The 14,929-nt window shown below is 35.7% G+C and overlaps 3 protein-coding genes across 3 annotated transcripts; all 3 read right to left on the reverse strand.

Moving 5' to 3' along the window:
* Positions 1-282: 282 nt before the first annotated feature.
* LOC121766867 (dolichol-phosphate mannosyltransferase subunit 1) lies at positions 283-3,380 on the reverse strand. The gene is made up of 8 exons (XM_042163104.1): positions 3,156-3,380; positions 2,291-2,390; positions 2,160-2,193; positions 2,010-2,086; positions 1,623-1,648; positions 1,386-1,550; positions 1,185-1,299; positions 283-722 (listed from the first exon to the last, which is right to left on the reverse strand). The coding sequence occupies exons 1-8, from the start codon at positions 3,257-3,259 to the stop codon at positions 618-620; spliced, it is 726 nt and encodes a 241-aa protein (XP_042019038.1). The 5' UTR covers positions 3,260-3,380; the 3' UTR covers positions 283-617.
* A 975-nt stretch (positions 3,381-4,355) lies between these two features.
* LOC121766873 (cyclin-B2-3-like) lies at positions 4,356-7,540 on the reverse strand. The gene is made up of 12 exons (XM_042163111.1): positions 7,288-7,540; positions 7,068-7,154; positions 6,796-6,931; positions 6,623-6,679; positions 6,456-6,504; positions 6,026-6,190; positions 5,806-5,943; positions 5,509-5,589; positions 5,211-5,432; positions 5,023-5,121; positions 4,766-4,944; positions 4,356-4,692 (listed from the first exon to the last, which is right to left on the reverse strand). The coding sequence occupies exons 2-12, from the start codon at positions 7,129-7,131 to the stop codon at positions 4,551-4,553; spliced, it is 1,332 nt and encodes a 443-aa protein (XP_042019045.1). The 5' UTR covers positions 7,132-7,154; positions 7,288-7,540; the 3' UTR covers positions 4,356-4,550.
* A 2,793-nt stretch (positions 7,541-10,333) lies between these two features.
* Positions 10,334-13,613, reverse strand: LOC121792893 (catalase-like). The gene is made up of 8 exons (XM_042191025.1): positions 13,550-13,613; positions 13,170-13,266; positions 12,547-12,824; positions 11,551-12,327; positions 11,195-11,284; positions 10,850-10,917; positions 10,665-10,758; positions 10,334-10,569 (listed from the first exon to the last, which is right to left on the reverse strand). The coding sequence occupies exons 1-8, from the start codon at positions 13,562-13,564 to the stop codon at positions 10,510-10,512; spliced, it is 1,479 nt and encodes a 492-aa protein (XP_042046959.1). The 5' UTR covers positions 13,565-13,613; the 3' UTR covers positions 10,334-10,509.
* Positions 13,614-14,929: the final 1,316 nt, after the last annotated feature.

Below are 14,929 nucleotides of genomic sequence, written 5' to 3' on the forward strand. Positions count from 1 at the left end.
AAAATGAAATTGAATGAATAGTTAAAGGATGAGATGGTTAAGAGATGAAGGGTGCATGTGTTGTCTCTTAGTTAAGAGATGTGGTAAAAAGTGCAGTGGGGCCCATGAATAGTTAATGGATGAAACGGTATTGAGACATGCTAATTAAGCTAATTAAATATGAGTCAAAATCTCACTAGCACGTTTTTTTCGTAAAATATGTTCACAAACTCCTATCTACAAATTTCTATTTTATAAAGATTTTAATTTGGTTAAATATCGTAAAAGGTGAATGCTGAAATATAAAATCAAAAAATTAAAATAATAAAATACGTTTTTCTAACATGTGGACTTGTATTATTTGACAAAATTATTGTTACAAAATATGTGCTCCACTACTCTGAACTTTTACATATGCATATGATCATGGTGTTAAGTTCATTGAGTCTGCAAATACGAGGGCAGAACCACCAAGTTCGACAGCCGGCGGCTGCGTCTGCGTCTGCGGCCATATGACAAAACACACTCTATAAAGCAAGAGTTTAAACATATTATGAGGTTACAGTCAAAATGATTGTATAAGAGTGAGTCTATGCCTTATAACTTTCTGCAAGTAACAAACTCTCCAAAGTGCATCTTCATGTTGTAACCAAAAGGTACAGAAGCCCCTTGAGATATTCCACTATTTCCGATCCCCCCAGTTTCGAGCTTCCATATACTCTGTCCACGAATGTGATTGGGACCTATGAAAAGGCGAAATGCCATATTACAGACCGGCTTCAATCCATGCATCAATATAAATAGAAGCAATAGAAAAGCACTTCCAATATGTAAACTATGCAACGAAAGAGGCTTAAACATGACAAAAGCAACACATTGAAATAAGTCAGCTACGACAAGCTAGTATGTCAAAATCCAAGGGATTAGCTCAATTTTGTACCAGGAAATCTATATAGATAGACTGGATAACCAACACGATTTTGATAATCATCCAGTAAGGACTAGGTAGTCTAGAACGAGCCATAGTCTCTGTTACTCATTCTATGAAATTGGACATTCAGTTTGAAAGGTGAATTAATACAATAGTGACTCTTTCAACAGTGAAGGGTTAAGTATCTTATTCGTTATAATAAACAAACATGTGATCACAATACGAAATATCGATTAGGTTTTAAAGAGATTTACTAAAAATTGTGAATGCATACCTCTTCAATGTGATAACCCTTTCTTGAAGCTCTAACTATCATCTCCATCTGGAAAACGTACCCCTTACTCACACATGAGCTTATAACATCTTCAAGCACAGATTTTTTGTAAAGCCTTTGCAACAAGAAGTGCAGAACAAAACTTCAGTGTGATATACGAATAGGAGGAAGGAAAGTGTTCCTGATGAATAGTATTAGAACCTGAATGATCCAGTCAAGTCGGATACACCTGGCCATAGAAATGTTTGTGCAAGGACATTGGCTCCCCTGCTCGTCAATTTGCGCATCAGGTTCCACCCATGAACCCCGCCACCCCTTACATACCTAGTTCCAGTAACTATGCTCGCACCTGTCTCCATCTGCTTCCTGACCTCAAGAAGTTCTATTAATATACCAAGTTCATGAAAAATCTGGTACACAACTAAGCAAAAAACTTACTTGATAAAGCTTGGCAGGTACTTCGGCTGTTAGAGAGAATAAAAAAAGATAAATTAAACAAATGGGATAGAGAACAATTTTAGTAAAGGCAAAAGAAAAGTACTTAAGCTTTGCAAGAGTTCAATCACACGAAAGCTTCCATGTCATCTTACTTGGCAAGCGAAGAGACAAAAACTTTTTTTCTTTTTTCATCTTTAAAGTTTTGGGTCTGTTCACAGTTATATAAAGGGAATAGTCTCGACTCTCATAAACTGAATTTTGACTTATCACAGAAATATTTGTTTTTCATATGACTGGGCACAACCGAAAGTTATCATACTATATTTTCACTATGAAACACACAAAGGACATTCCATTTTCTTATAGCATCTAAGAGTGAATACATACATGGTGTGATAAGTCTGCATCCATTATGACAACGAAATTTCCAGTGGCATGTTTCAAACCGTGTATGTAGGCCGTCCCTGAAATAAAACACCTTTAGAAGTTTTACAATCATCTCTCAGAAATCAGAATAGACATGTCAATTATAAATACCTAAGCCAAGCTTCTTTGCTCTAGGTCTCAACAGCTGCATTGAGACCAGTGTGAGTAAACATACAAATAGAAGACCAAGATTTGAAAATTCAGAAGCTACATATTGAAAAAAGGGAAGTGGCCAAACATACTATGCGATCTTCCCCATATACTCCCTGCAGCTGTTTAACTATTTCCTGAGTTCCATCTGGACTCCCGTCATCAACCACTATGATCTCAAAATTCACATTCCTAATCCAAACAGAAAGCACAAAACCATTACAAAACAATATCTTAATGCTGAACGCAGCACTAAAAGTTCCACTCAGACAAAAAAATTGACATGTCCTAACTACTGTTTTCTGCAATAAATTCCTAGAAATTGTTCCAGATGAAGAACCAGATTAGGAAAATCTAATGGTTAGAACAAGGATTCAGAGCTTAAGTGTTAGATAATTTTATCCCAATTTATCAAGGCAATGGAAATATTATCCTCCCCTGCATCTGATAACACATCTCATGTTTCGACGCCACGAAACAAGAACCACTACTAAGAATCTCCCAGAGACTGGATAAGAACATTGGGATAAATGTCGAAGCCTTTTTGGATAAAAATGACAGCCATTCAAAATAATATTGAACTTTTTAAGCATATAGGGTTGATTAGTACTAACATAAACTAATCTCGGATAATTGGATTAGTCATGGCTGAATTTCATATTCTTCTGAAAACTGTGCGTTCAAAAGTATCCCCGCAAACAGCTCAACAAAAAAAATCATGCACAATTACCAAATTCCCAAGCAACTCACATCAAAATTGAAACAAACTGCCGGAAAAATATTCACCAATCAGTGACAATTCCTGCAAATTTCAGCTTTTTCTAACTACCAATACCTAAATCATAACGATCGCATCAACATATAATTATATGATCCAATTCAAACATTTATCAGCAACATCCGCAATCAACTTCAACTATAGCAATCGGGATCACATACACAAGGAGATAAACTCACGGGAGATGCTTGAAGATGAGGTAAACAATAAGAGCGATGTTGAGGCGCTCATTGTAGGTGGGGACGATGATGCTATACTTGTTCCCATCCGCTTTGGATTCCATTGAATAATTCCCGATCAACACTGCTAAAACCCTAGAAATGCTCCCCAATTGCTGAATTTCGCCCTTCAATCAACGGATCTTGTCCTATAATCTACTAGTATGATGTTTAAAAGCAATTAATTTTAAATCATTTATTCATTGCTATATATTTAATCATATAACTGTAAATACTAAACTTTTATGCATTTTTTGCATTTCGATGTGAATTTTGAGCAATTACAATTAAGATTTAATAATTAATTAATTAAATTAGACTCAATTTTACAAATTGCAAATAAAGTTGACTATTTTATTTTCTATACTGTATAATTGACATTTTGACATTTCGATATTTGTTAGTCTTAAATTTTACTACTCCCTCCGTTTTTCCATAGTTGAGTCATTTTTCTATTTTGGAAAGTTTCCTTATAGTTGAGTCATTTCCCTATGTAGTAACTTTTTTCTCTTTCTTACTTTACTCTTATACTTTATTCTCTCTACTTTATTCACTTTCTACTTTATTATTTCTACTTTTTTCTCTCTCTTACTTTTTAATTTATTTAGTTAACACATTCAATATCTCTTTCTTAAACTCCATGCCGAAGAGTTTTGTCTCAACTATGAAGAAACGGAGGGAGTAATATTTTACTGTGATGTCAATTTTATTTTGGAAGCTCGCTGATTGGACAATATGATGGAGGGAATTGCAATTTCAGACATTTCGACATTAGCCAATGTAAAATTTTACTATTTTATTACTCCTTTCGTCTGCCATTGAGAGTCCCGGTCACTTTTGCCCACTCAATTTTATAAAAATGGTAATAAATAGTTAAAGTGGAGAAATGGCAAAGTAATAAAGATAATAATATTGAGAAGAGTGCGCAAAAGTGACCGAGACTCCTAATGGCGGACAAAGGGAGTACAACTCATTATTGTCGGACGATTATCATCATTGAATAATTTCAGACATTTCGACATTAGCCAATGTTAATTTTTACTATTTTATTACAACTCATTATTTTATCGGACGATCATCATTGAATAATATGATGGATACTTAATTTCGAACTCAACGACAAAATTGAAATTACTGCCACATAATCAAAAGTCCTCAATAAACTTTTAACTTCATGCCCCTTTTACCAGAAAACAAAAAGATTTAACTGATATAATTAGATAAAAGATCCCATGAAATCACAAGTTACTTAGCTCTCTATATACACACAAAACATGGTAGTAGTAAAAAACTGTGAATTTTCTTAGCCAGAAAATTACACAAAACAGTGTCAGGTTATTATGTCAAATCTAAGCATCATTCATCATCAATGAGAAATTCAGCAGGTTTGATTCTTGCAACATATCCATATTTGGAAGTGCTATACTTCTTCTGCACACCACTCAGCTTCCCGGTCCCCGACTTCCGCTGGAAACTCACCATCCGCGCTGCGCATTCCCTGCAAAAACACGAAGAATGTCAGTTTGATTTGTCGTTGCATAGGTTGATCATCACATTTTCTCGAGCCTTACATGAGCTGTTCTTGAGTGTAACTCGTGTGCACTTCGCTCGTCTTGCTCCATTGCTTGCATCCAAGGAGAGTGCACTGAGCAGTGAAGACAGCAGCAGCTGCTAGCATCGAAGGAGGGAAGCACAGCATCTCGTATTCAACGAGACACAGCTCGATTATGAAGAAGGACAGAAGCTCCATCTACAGAAACAACAAGTCAAGAATCATCCATTTTGATCCATCTACTACTATTCAAATCCAAGATTTCAAGAAACTCACCTTGTTATCGGATTGGGCGGCTTTCAGGCAGCGCTTCATGAACACGTAGGGCGTTGGCAACGACATATTGAACTGCAACGTATTGACCATCAACTTCTCCTGCACATATTTATTGATGCAATCAGTATAAAAAAACAGTTAAAAAGTTGTGGAAATTTCCTACTTTTCCCTAAAACCATACACCATACCATGTCTAGGATTTCTTTCCTGCAGTAAGCTTTGTCGGATATCAGAACAAGATCCTCGACCACGGGGACAGAGACTTCCTCGTATTTGCAAGCAATGAGCATCGCAGTCACACCAACAAGCTGCAGTTTCTTCCTCATCACTTGCTGGAGGGCTAAGAATCTATCGATGAGATTCACAGTAAGGTACAGCGTCTCGTCCATCAATTCGAACTTGTAATGCACCTACACCACAGAATATTGATGAGAAAATGCAATTGCATTTACATTACTCTTCAGAATTTCACACAGTGTCTTTTACCTCAATCAGCCAGTCAATGAGGATACCTCTCATTCTTTCATTGATATCAGATTGATGTACCATATAGTTCGGAAGGACACTCTGCAAGAAGCTTTTGTACAGTTAAAACACAAAACGGGAGACAGGTATCGATGATCATCACACGAGGTTAGGCAAGAAGTGAGCAAAAATCAGCAATTTTATGGACAATCAGATAGGTAAAGATGATAATCAGATAAATGGTCATTTTTACAAGTTCTTGTGACAAGAAACGCGTATTTGGAGTAGTCGAGCAAATTAAGAGATAAGATGCTTCACCTCCATCTTTTTATAGTAAGTGTATAGATCATCGATGTATTCAGTAACTGCAAGTGGATTTTTCTTATCACAGCTATCTATATCGATAACTGGCTCCTCATCCTCGCCATCGATGTCTTCCATTTCCACTTCTGCATCCTACATTTGACTAAAAAGTTCAAGAAACTGCAACAAAAGTGATGCTTAAATACGCAGATCATCAGCAAGAAAAACGAAGTACCATTCGATCAATCTCTTCCAGCATAGCCTCTGTATGCTGCACAAACATTGGCACATCATGATCATCCACATTCTTGTAGTCATCATCATCATCTGCATCGATAATGATGCAGTCGTAGGGCTGGTTCGTGACTGAACTAGCTTGATGAACTGGTGGCTTGACTTCCTAAAACAATACATGATTCAACCAACCTTAATGAAATCTCAATTCAATCACATTATTCTACCTAACCTCAATTGATGGAAGTTTCTTCCTAAAACAACACATAATTCAAGTCTGAATTATTAAAAAGACTACTTTCTTCCTAATAAAACTAACCTAATTGATGAATGTTGCTTCCTAAAACAACACATTATTCAAGATCGTATTAGAGACAAATGTGTACAAATCTCTATTTTCTTCATAAATTCATAAAAGAAAAAAAACAAACCTCAAGTGAGGAATGCTGCTCTTTTCCAGCCAATCCAGAAGCAAACCTCCTAAAACAACACAACAGATTACGATATCGAAAAACATACTTATCCAGCTCACCAAAACAATGTCAACAACCATCAAAAGAGCTCGATAAAGATTCAAGAACTAAGAAAATCACCAAACCTCGTAACAGGACGATGCACTGGACCGACACAGTTCTTATCACCGGCCTCGTTTTTCCTGACCAAGATCAATCCAACCATTCACTCAATACAAGACCAACACATTCTAAACAGAAACACAATAAAACACCTTCTTAATCATCAAATACATAAAAAAATAATGAAAAATCATACTCTCTTAAAACCCCTCTTTTGTGAACAGCACAAGGGTAAGGCTGAGCTCCAATTATGTTTCTATTGATTGCACTCAATGCCCTTCTGTTATTCCCCACACCAACTGCAGATTTTCCAACTCCAGCCTTCAACCCCCCTATAGATAAATACAAATTCATCATTTTCTTTCAAAGATTCCACCTTTTCTCAAGTTAAAGTAATCCCAACAAGAATTACAAAAGAGTGAATTCTACATTTCATTTTAGCTACGATTTTTCCGAATTTCACAATACCTTGAGCGTTTGAAGAAGGCTTGATCACGCCCGGGAAGTTCTCATCCGATCCCATCTTGTTCATCTTTTCTTCTTCAAATGCAGCTACTGAAAAAGAAAAAAAAGAAAAAAAAATCAATCATCAATCCATAAGAAATTAAATAAAAAATCTACCAAGATTCAAAAATCAAGATTCAAGACTAAATTAAAATTAAAAAAAAAAACTAGAAAAAAGTTTCACCTCCAAATCAATTTATCCGCAGAAAAATCGCTACCAACACTCAACAAATTCGAGAGAGAGAGAGAGAAACTGACTAAAAACGTCAAAAGAATCCCATTAAATTCGATCAATTGAGACAAAATCTCTCTCTCTTTCTCTACACAGTGCGTGTGCTGTGTGAAATCTGCGCTTCTTGTTCAATTCAATCGGAGAAATGTCAATTGAGAGGATTTGGAGAGAACGTAAACAGTGGATTTATGTCTGCTTGTACGGTCTTTATTGTTTGTTTTTCCTTTAATTTGTTCTTTTTTTTTTGTTCATAATTTTTGAAAACAACGGCTAGTGAATTATAGCCGTTGATGACACTGCAGCGCTATTCCCATGTGCACTTTTTCGAATCATTTTCAAGTTTTTTTCCACTTAATTCTTCATTAATTATTTACGCAACTGGTAATTAATTAATTAATTCCATACTTCACCTACATTATATTACATAACATACAAATCTAATATTACAGATGGATTATCGTGTTAAAATTTAAGTAAATTGAGATAAAATCATGAATGAAAATATTTGGTATTTCGAGACTCGAGTTGTTGATTAACATATTTTCTATGCTGCAATATTTGATATATGATGTCTTTGTGTATGAGAGTGTCAGTCAAATATTTTATATGATAGAATGGTTTCATGTTATTTTTTATCTCGAAAGTATTTTTTGTAGGTTTGTGTTATGAGCTAAACTTATTTTCTTTACCTTGTATAATATCACTTCAAAATTCACTAATCTCCTCAAAATTTTGCATGATATAAGCTTCATGGCTAACGAATTGGGACGATGCCAAAATCAAGCGATTTATGCCAATATGTAGCAAGATTTGTTGGGGATAAATGTATAGTTTTGTTTTGATAATCAACTATGTAGTAGTACTATATTGATTAGTAAAGTTGGATGTGAGGATGCAAATTTAGATACCAAACTAATTTGTGATTTTCCATGTGAACTTGCGTGAAGATTTAGGTAAATCAAATACTCCCTCCGTCCCAATAAATATGCAACATATGGTTTCCGGCACGAGATTTTATGCAGTGTTGTTTTGTGAGTTAATGAAGAGAAAGTAAAGTAAGAGAGAAGAAAAAGTAGAGATAGTATTATTTTCATTTTAGGAAATGTTTCATTTTTATTGGGACAACCCAAAAAGGAAAACGTTTCATTTCTAATGGGACAGGGGGAGTAATTGCTAATCTATTATTTTATGTTTTACATTAAATAATCGTTGAAAAATCAATAATACGTTTGTCGTAAACACTACTAAAGGAAAAAGGACGCAATTATCAACATATCGTGGTTGATGTTGCTAAAAAAATTACTGGTAGGGACATCGGAAAAAAGCTAGTAAATGACGACAAACATATTGCTAATGGTAAATTTGTGAGTAATAGTCGTGTTTCTAAGTGAAAAACAGTTAAAACTATCGATTTTGAACCTAAATCTGAATAGATGATTCTAGTTCAAAACCAAAACCACAAAGAAAATTATTAGTCCGATTATAGTTCCATCCCGTCCTCTTAGATATGATACTGGTTCGCTTGGATGATAGAATTGAAAATTATTCAATTGTTCCATTAAATGCAACATCTCTTAATTACAATAGCTCATGGCCTCAACACTAAGCCACATTTAGCATCCTCATTATTGTATTACTAGTGTTTATTTCATTCCTATCATTCAATCAAGGCGATTACTTGACTGTACAAGACATACAAAAGACAATATAATTTCTGTAAATAAATGACAAAGTTGTACTACCATAATCACATTTTGTCCAAAATATAAACCATAGCTAAGTTTTAGACCTTTTGGTCTTCTATGACTACTGACAACCGAAACAACAAATTTTCTTTTAGTCCTTTATTTTTTGCATATGGCACACTGCCCCTAAGACCATCCACAATAGAAATAGCTCAGCCATAGTCTAGCCACATAATATCCACATCACTATTAACAAATATATACAAAATGAAATAATTAACAATCACACAATATACGAAATTTAATTTACGAGACATATACGGGAAAAGTTTAATAATAATATTAAAATTTTAAAAAGTACAATAATTTAAAAAAATACATTAATTTAAAAACAAATGGTGCGAATGAAAATGACGAGCAAATCGCGTATATATAGTGTTTCGGGAAAAAAAAATTTTAATTTCACGCTAGGCGGTGCGCTGGGCGATCCGGGCGCTGCAATAGCGCCGAGCGGACCGCCCAGCGCCACGCGACCGTCCAGCGCTGCGCGGTTTCTCTCTCCATTCGCCCGCTGGGCGACTGCAATAGACCGCCCAGCGCCGGCGCTCGGCTGGGCGGCATTGTGGATGATCTAAAGATACCTGTCCTAAATTCTGTCTTCCTAAATTAATTTTGCACAAGACCCAACATAAAATTATTGTATATTTCAAATTTTGAGTTCATTAAATTAGTCTATCTGCATATACCCAATGGGTCCTAGGTGTTAAAAAGTACAACGGCCAATGAATAAGGACTGAGAAGATTCAAGAACCGGTGATTTTTTTTATTGGTTGATTTGGTTTGTCTCTGAATTTCTAGATTGTTGCAGAAAAAAGAGTAGAAGTGGAAAAAATAAAGGGACTGTTTTGAGAATCTTTTATTAACATTACCACTATCAAAATGAAATTCACACACACCTTTTTTTTAGTGAAGCTTTATGATCAAGAATATTGCCGTTGGTGACGCTCCATTATTGAAATTCAATTTGTGATTAGAATAAAAACGTAACTTAACTAGTAGTACTCTGCAACATTTTCCTTGATCGAAACTCGGTAATAGTAGTAGAAGTAGAAATAGAAATAGAAATAGAAATAGAAATAGAAATAGAAATAGAAATAGAAATGTAATTATAATTAGCTCAACATAGCACATAGCACATAGCACATAGCACATAGCACATAGCAATATGTACGAACCATTAAGTTTTTAGGCACCTATTAGGGGTTTATATCAATTACGAGTTTACTAGTAGAAAATGATTAGAGATTTTGTAATTTATTTAATTATAAACCCTTCTAATTTATTAATATCACAAGAGTTGAAGGTCTGTTTACGACAACACAGAGAGTTCGATTTCCATTACATAACAGAAAAAAACTATTCAATGACAACCATCTCTTATAGTTTTCAACCTTCCTCAAAACAGTTCCAAGAACCATCCTCTTCACCTTCACATCATTGGCCTCACGTTGAGACGAGAGGCGAGCTTCTGCCCGAGAGACTTGTCAGCCTGCAGTCGAGACCAGCAACTGTGAGTTCCTGCTCTATGTTGAGCACAAAGGTAACAGTATAATGAGATGAGAGAGGAGATGAAGAGGCACGCACCTGATTCCAGTACGAAACCCAGATGCTTCGGATTTCGTGGGTGAGACGGGGGTCAGACAAGGCGTCAACCCACCTTTTGATGAATCTCTCTTGCCTGAATGAGAAATGGTGAATTAGGAAATGACCTCTCATGTACATGCTATGCCTTTTTGAGTTTAAAAGAGGGCAGGAAGTGATATATATACCTTTCTGGTGTGAAGGAACGGTATCTCTCACCGGGTTGTTTGAAGTTGTTCTCCTTCGCAATGCAGACCTGAATAACAAATGAAGCATTTTTATAAGATCACAAAAGAAATGCCACGAACGAAACACTTCTAAATGAATAGTGGCGCTGCAGATATGGACAATAAAGTACAGAGGCTTATGAATCTCTACAAGTTTTTCATTAAAAATTTCATGTGCAAATGGCTCCGACGACACAGGCACATAAAACTCTTTACTTTTAGCAGCCGAACTTCAAACCAAGCCCACAGTCAAATAGTAGGTCTAACAAAGAGGATTAAAGCCAAACAGCAGAATTAGATGCATACCCTGTCACGCTTTCCTGTCAACACCACAGGAGGGATGGGGTACGTCTCAGCATGACGGGTCAGATCATACCTGGATGGGAAATAGTTCACCTGGAAAGAGCAGAACCATCAAAATAAAGCATGAAGCAAAATGCAGAAGAATTCAAATCCCAAATAATTTGTAACAAGCAAAGAATAAGAAGGAATACAGAAGCCTACAATATCTTATGTGAATGAAGACATTGTAGACTCGGTTCATTTAACTGTGTAATGATGTTATGTGGAGAAATCACATTTAGTAAATCCTATGAGAGATGCTTTTAAGAACTCTTGAAGTCTCTTTTTTGTGTCGCAGATAGTATATAGAAGTAAAATACCTCCTCGTCCCTATGCATGAAGTTCATGAAACCTTCATGGTGGTTGTTGTGATGGGCACTCTTGGGAGCATTTGCTGGGAGCTGCAGATAGTTTGGTCCAAGACGGTGTCTCTGAGTATCAGAATAGGAAAAGATACGGGTCTGGAGCAGCTTATCATCCGAATAGTGGATCCCAGGGACAACCAGGGCAGGGCAGAAAGCAAGTTGTTCATTCTCAGCAAAGAAGTTGTCAATGTTCTTATTCAACACCAAACGGCCAACAGGTTGCAGGGGAATGATGTCTTCGGGCCAAGTCTTTGTAACATCAACTGGGTCAAAGTCGAATCTATCTTCGATATCAGGATCTATGGTCTGAATAAAAAGTTTCCACTCGGGGTAGTTGCCTGCTGCAATAGAGTCATAAAGATCCTGTGTCGCATGGCTGTGATTGGTGCCTCCAACTTTGACAGCCTCGTCCTCCAACAGAGACTTCACTCCACAAGTTGGCTTCCAATGGAACTTCACATAATTTACTTTCCCTGCTTTGTTGATCAGAGTGTAGGTATTCACACCTGAGCCTTCCATATGCCTGTAATCTTGTGGAATACCAATATCATCGAAGAGGAATGTGAACATATGCAGACTCTCAGGATGGTGAGAAAAGAAGTCCAAGATTCTCCAGTTCTCCTGAATGTGGGACTTTGGGTTGGGTTTCAACGCATGAACCATATCAGGGAATTTCATTCCATCCCGAATAAAGAAGACAGGGAAGTTGTTTCCCACCATATCGAAGTTTCCCTACACAAATAAAAAAAGAAGAGCGGACAAAATTATGTAACTAAGCCATAAAACAACAATATTTTCTCTTCTTTCTTCTGCAATTAAGAGAACCACTATTGAAAAATCATATACAATTACAATAAGCAAAAATGCATAAAACTGATAATAGAACTCATTTGTAAGAATGGGAAACTTCTAATACGAAAAACAAACTGAGTAATAAGTGAACATCTTTACCTCTCTTGTGTAGAACTTCACGGCAAACCCTCGGGGGTCCCTAAGAGTTTCAGGGCTTCCTCGCTCATGGATAACAGTGGAGAAACGGACAATAACAGGTGTTTGAACTCCCGGGGATCTAAGGAAATCAGCACAAGTAAGGTGTGTGATATCATGAGTGACCTCGAAAAAGCCCTTAGCACTGGCACCTCTGGCATGGACAACACGTTCCGGGATCCTTTCGCGATCGAAGTTAGCAAGTTTCTCCACCAAATGGTAATCTTCAAGTAGGATTGGACCTGTAATAGAGACAATATTCATCAGTACCCTTTTCCATCTCTCCAAGCACAAATTTCTTAAAAGCACACACACACAAACATATTTTTTTCAAACCCTAATCCAAAACCTAGAAAATTATATCCAGTAACAAAACAACAACACGGCGATTGAAAATCTTCACTATCCAAACAAACACACTCCCACTTTTTTCATACCTTGATCTAAAAACCTAGAATAATAAATCCAGTACCAAAACAACAACAAATCGATCAATAAACTTCTCTCTACCACTGAAAAGAGCGGATTTCAGATTGAAGCATGCATATGACTTCGATTGCAAAAGGGGGAAAACAATAAAAATATACCTCTAGTTCCAACAGTGAAAGAGTTGTTGTTGTTCCAAACTGGAGCTCCAGAATTCGTGGTCATAAAAGGTAAATTGAAAGCACTCGACGGGCGGTACTGAACACATCATCACCAAATAGTCAAACATCAATACACAACACATCCGGAGCTAAAACTCGAGCATTTCAATCAATTTTTTTTCTCAAAGCATCGCAGAATCAAAACAAAAACGAAATCAATTCATACAAGTGTGTCAAACAAGTCACCTAAATTTGATAAAAGCCTACCAAACACGTAGCCTCGAAATCATCGATATAAAAAAGTCGACGCAGTAATTCAATCAAACAACACGATGATTAGTGGATCACTGCCAAATCAATCAAAACTCACAAATCCGTACCTTGTAAGGATCCATTTCTAGAGATGGAAGAAAGAGAGAGAAGAGAGCTCTCTTCGAAAATGGGAGTTTAGCGGTTTTAAAATAGGAAAATTAGACTATTTATAGTTATATAGAGTGGTAGGGACATTATTTCATAATTTTTTTATTTTTATTTTATTTTATTTTCTTCTTATACTATTTCGTGGCTCGCATTTCTATTTTCCATAGTCGGAAATATTATCCTCATCCTTTTCAAATAGAATTAATTGAATTATATACTTTCAAATTTTGGTTTTATTTTGCTAAATTTAAAAGTTAGCTCTAAAGATTCTGAAATTTGAATATGTTTGTAATTAGTGTGCCAATTTTTTTTTTGGCATTTACATCTAATATATTATTATATAAGTAGATGATATCATTCTATATATATAATCGATAACATCGTTTTAATTCATTGAAAATGATATCCATATATAATATTTTGTTGCTATATTATCTTATCAAACATGTTTGATATAAGATTATTGTGAGTAAATCAAACTTTATAATTTTTCCAGGTGATTTGAAAAGTTACGAGATATATCATAATTTAATTAAAATTTATAAATTTGTATTCTATTATGCTATGTTGCTTTTTCTTTTCGGATTATGTTTGTCCTTTCGTGTATAGTCATTCATAAATTAAATCGTGTATAATCATTTATAAATTAAACTAATATAATTGATTCTTCCAACGTAGCGAGGTTAAGTGGATAGAGTTTCATTTATTTTTTATTGAAAGGTTAATGTCACCAACAATATTTTACGTGCTTAATTGCCACCTAAAACTCCATTACACTCTCATTTATTTATATTGTCACACGATTGAGAATATAATTAAATAAGTAGATTTCAATCATCTGGTTTTTTGAGATTTTCGGGTTCTCCCGCTTTTTACAACCAAACCAAAAAAAAAAGAATATAATTAAATAAGTAGATTTCAATCATCTGGTTTTAACCTCGCCTAATTATTGTTTACGTAAATAAAATGTTATTCCTAGATATGATAATCAAAGCAAATACTAGTAGTTTCTTTAATTGCAAAATGTGTTTATGTGGCAAATATTTTGACGTATAAATAAAAAGTACTACTAGTACTAGTGTTGATGAAAATAACAAATTGGTATTTAAGAGCATCCACGATGGCGGCGAACGGACCGGTTAGCCGATCTCCGGCACTCACCATTTCGACGAAAAAATCGGCGAGCGCACGCCGATCCGCGAGCGCTGGGTGATGCGCTCGCCGCCATTGTGGGCTCCGGACCGGCGAGCGATCTGCGAGCGATTTATTTTTATTTTTTTTGAGTGATGTGGCTAGGCCTATTGCTAGACTATTTGCTTGTCTTGGTGATGTGACAGAAA

Source organism: Salvia splendens, chromosome 2 (assembly GCF_004379255.2).
Source record: "Salvia splendens isolate huo1 chromosome 2, SspV2, whole genome shotgun sequence".
Taxonomy (NCBI): Eukaryota; Viridiplantae; Streptophyta; class Magnoliopsida; order Lamiales; family Lamiaceae; genus Salvia; species Salvia splendens.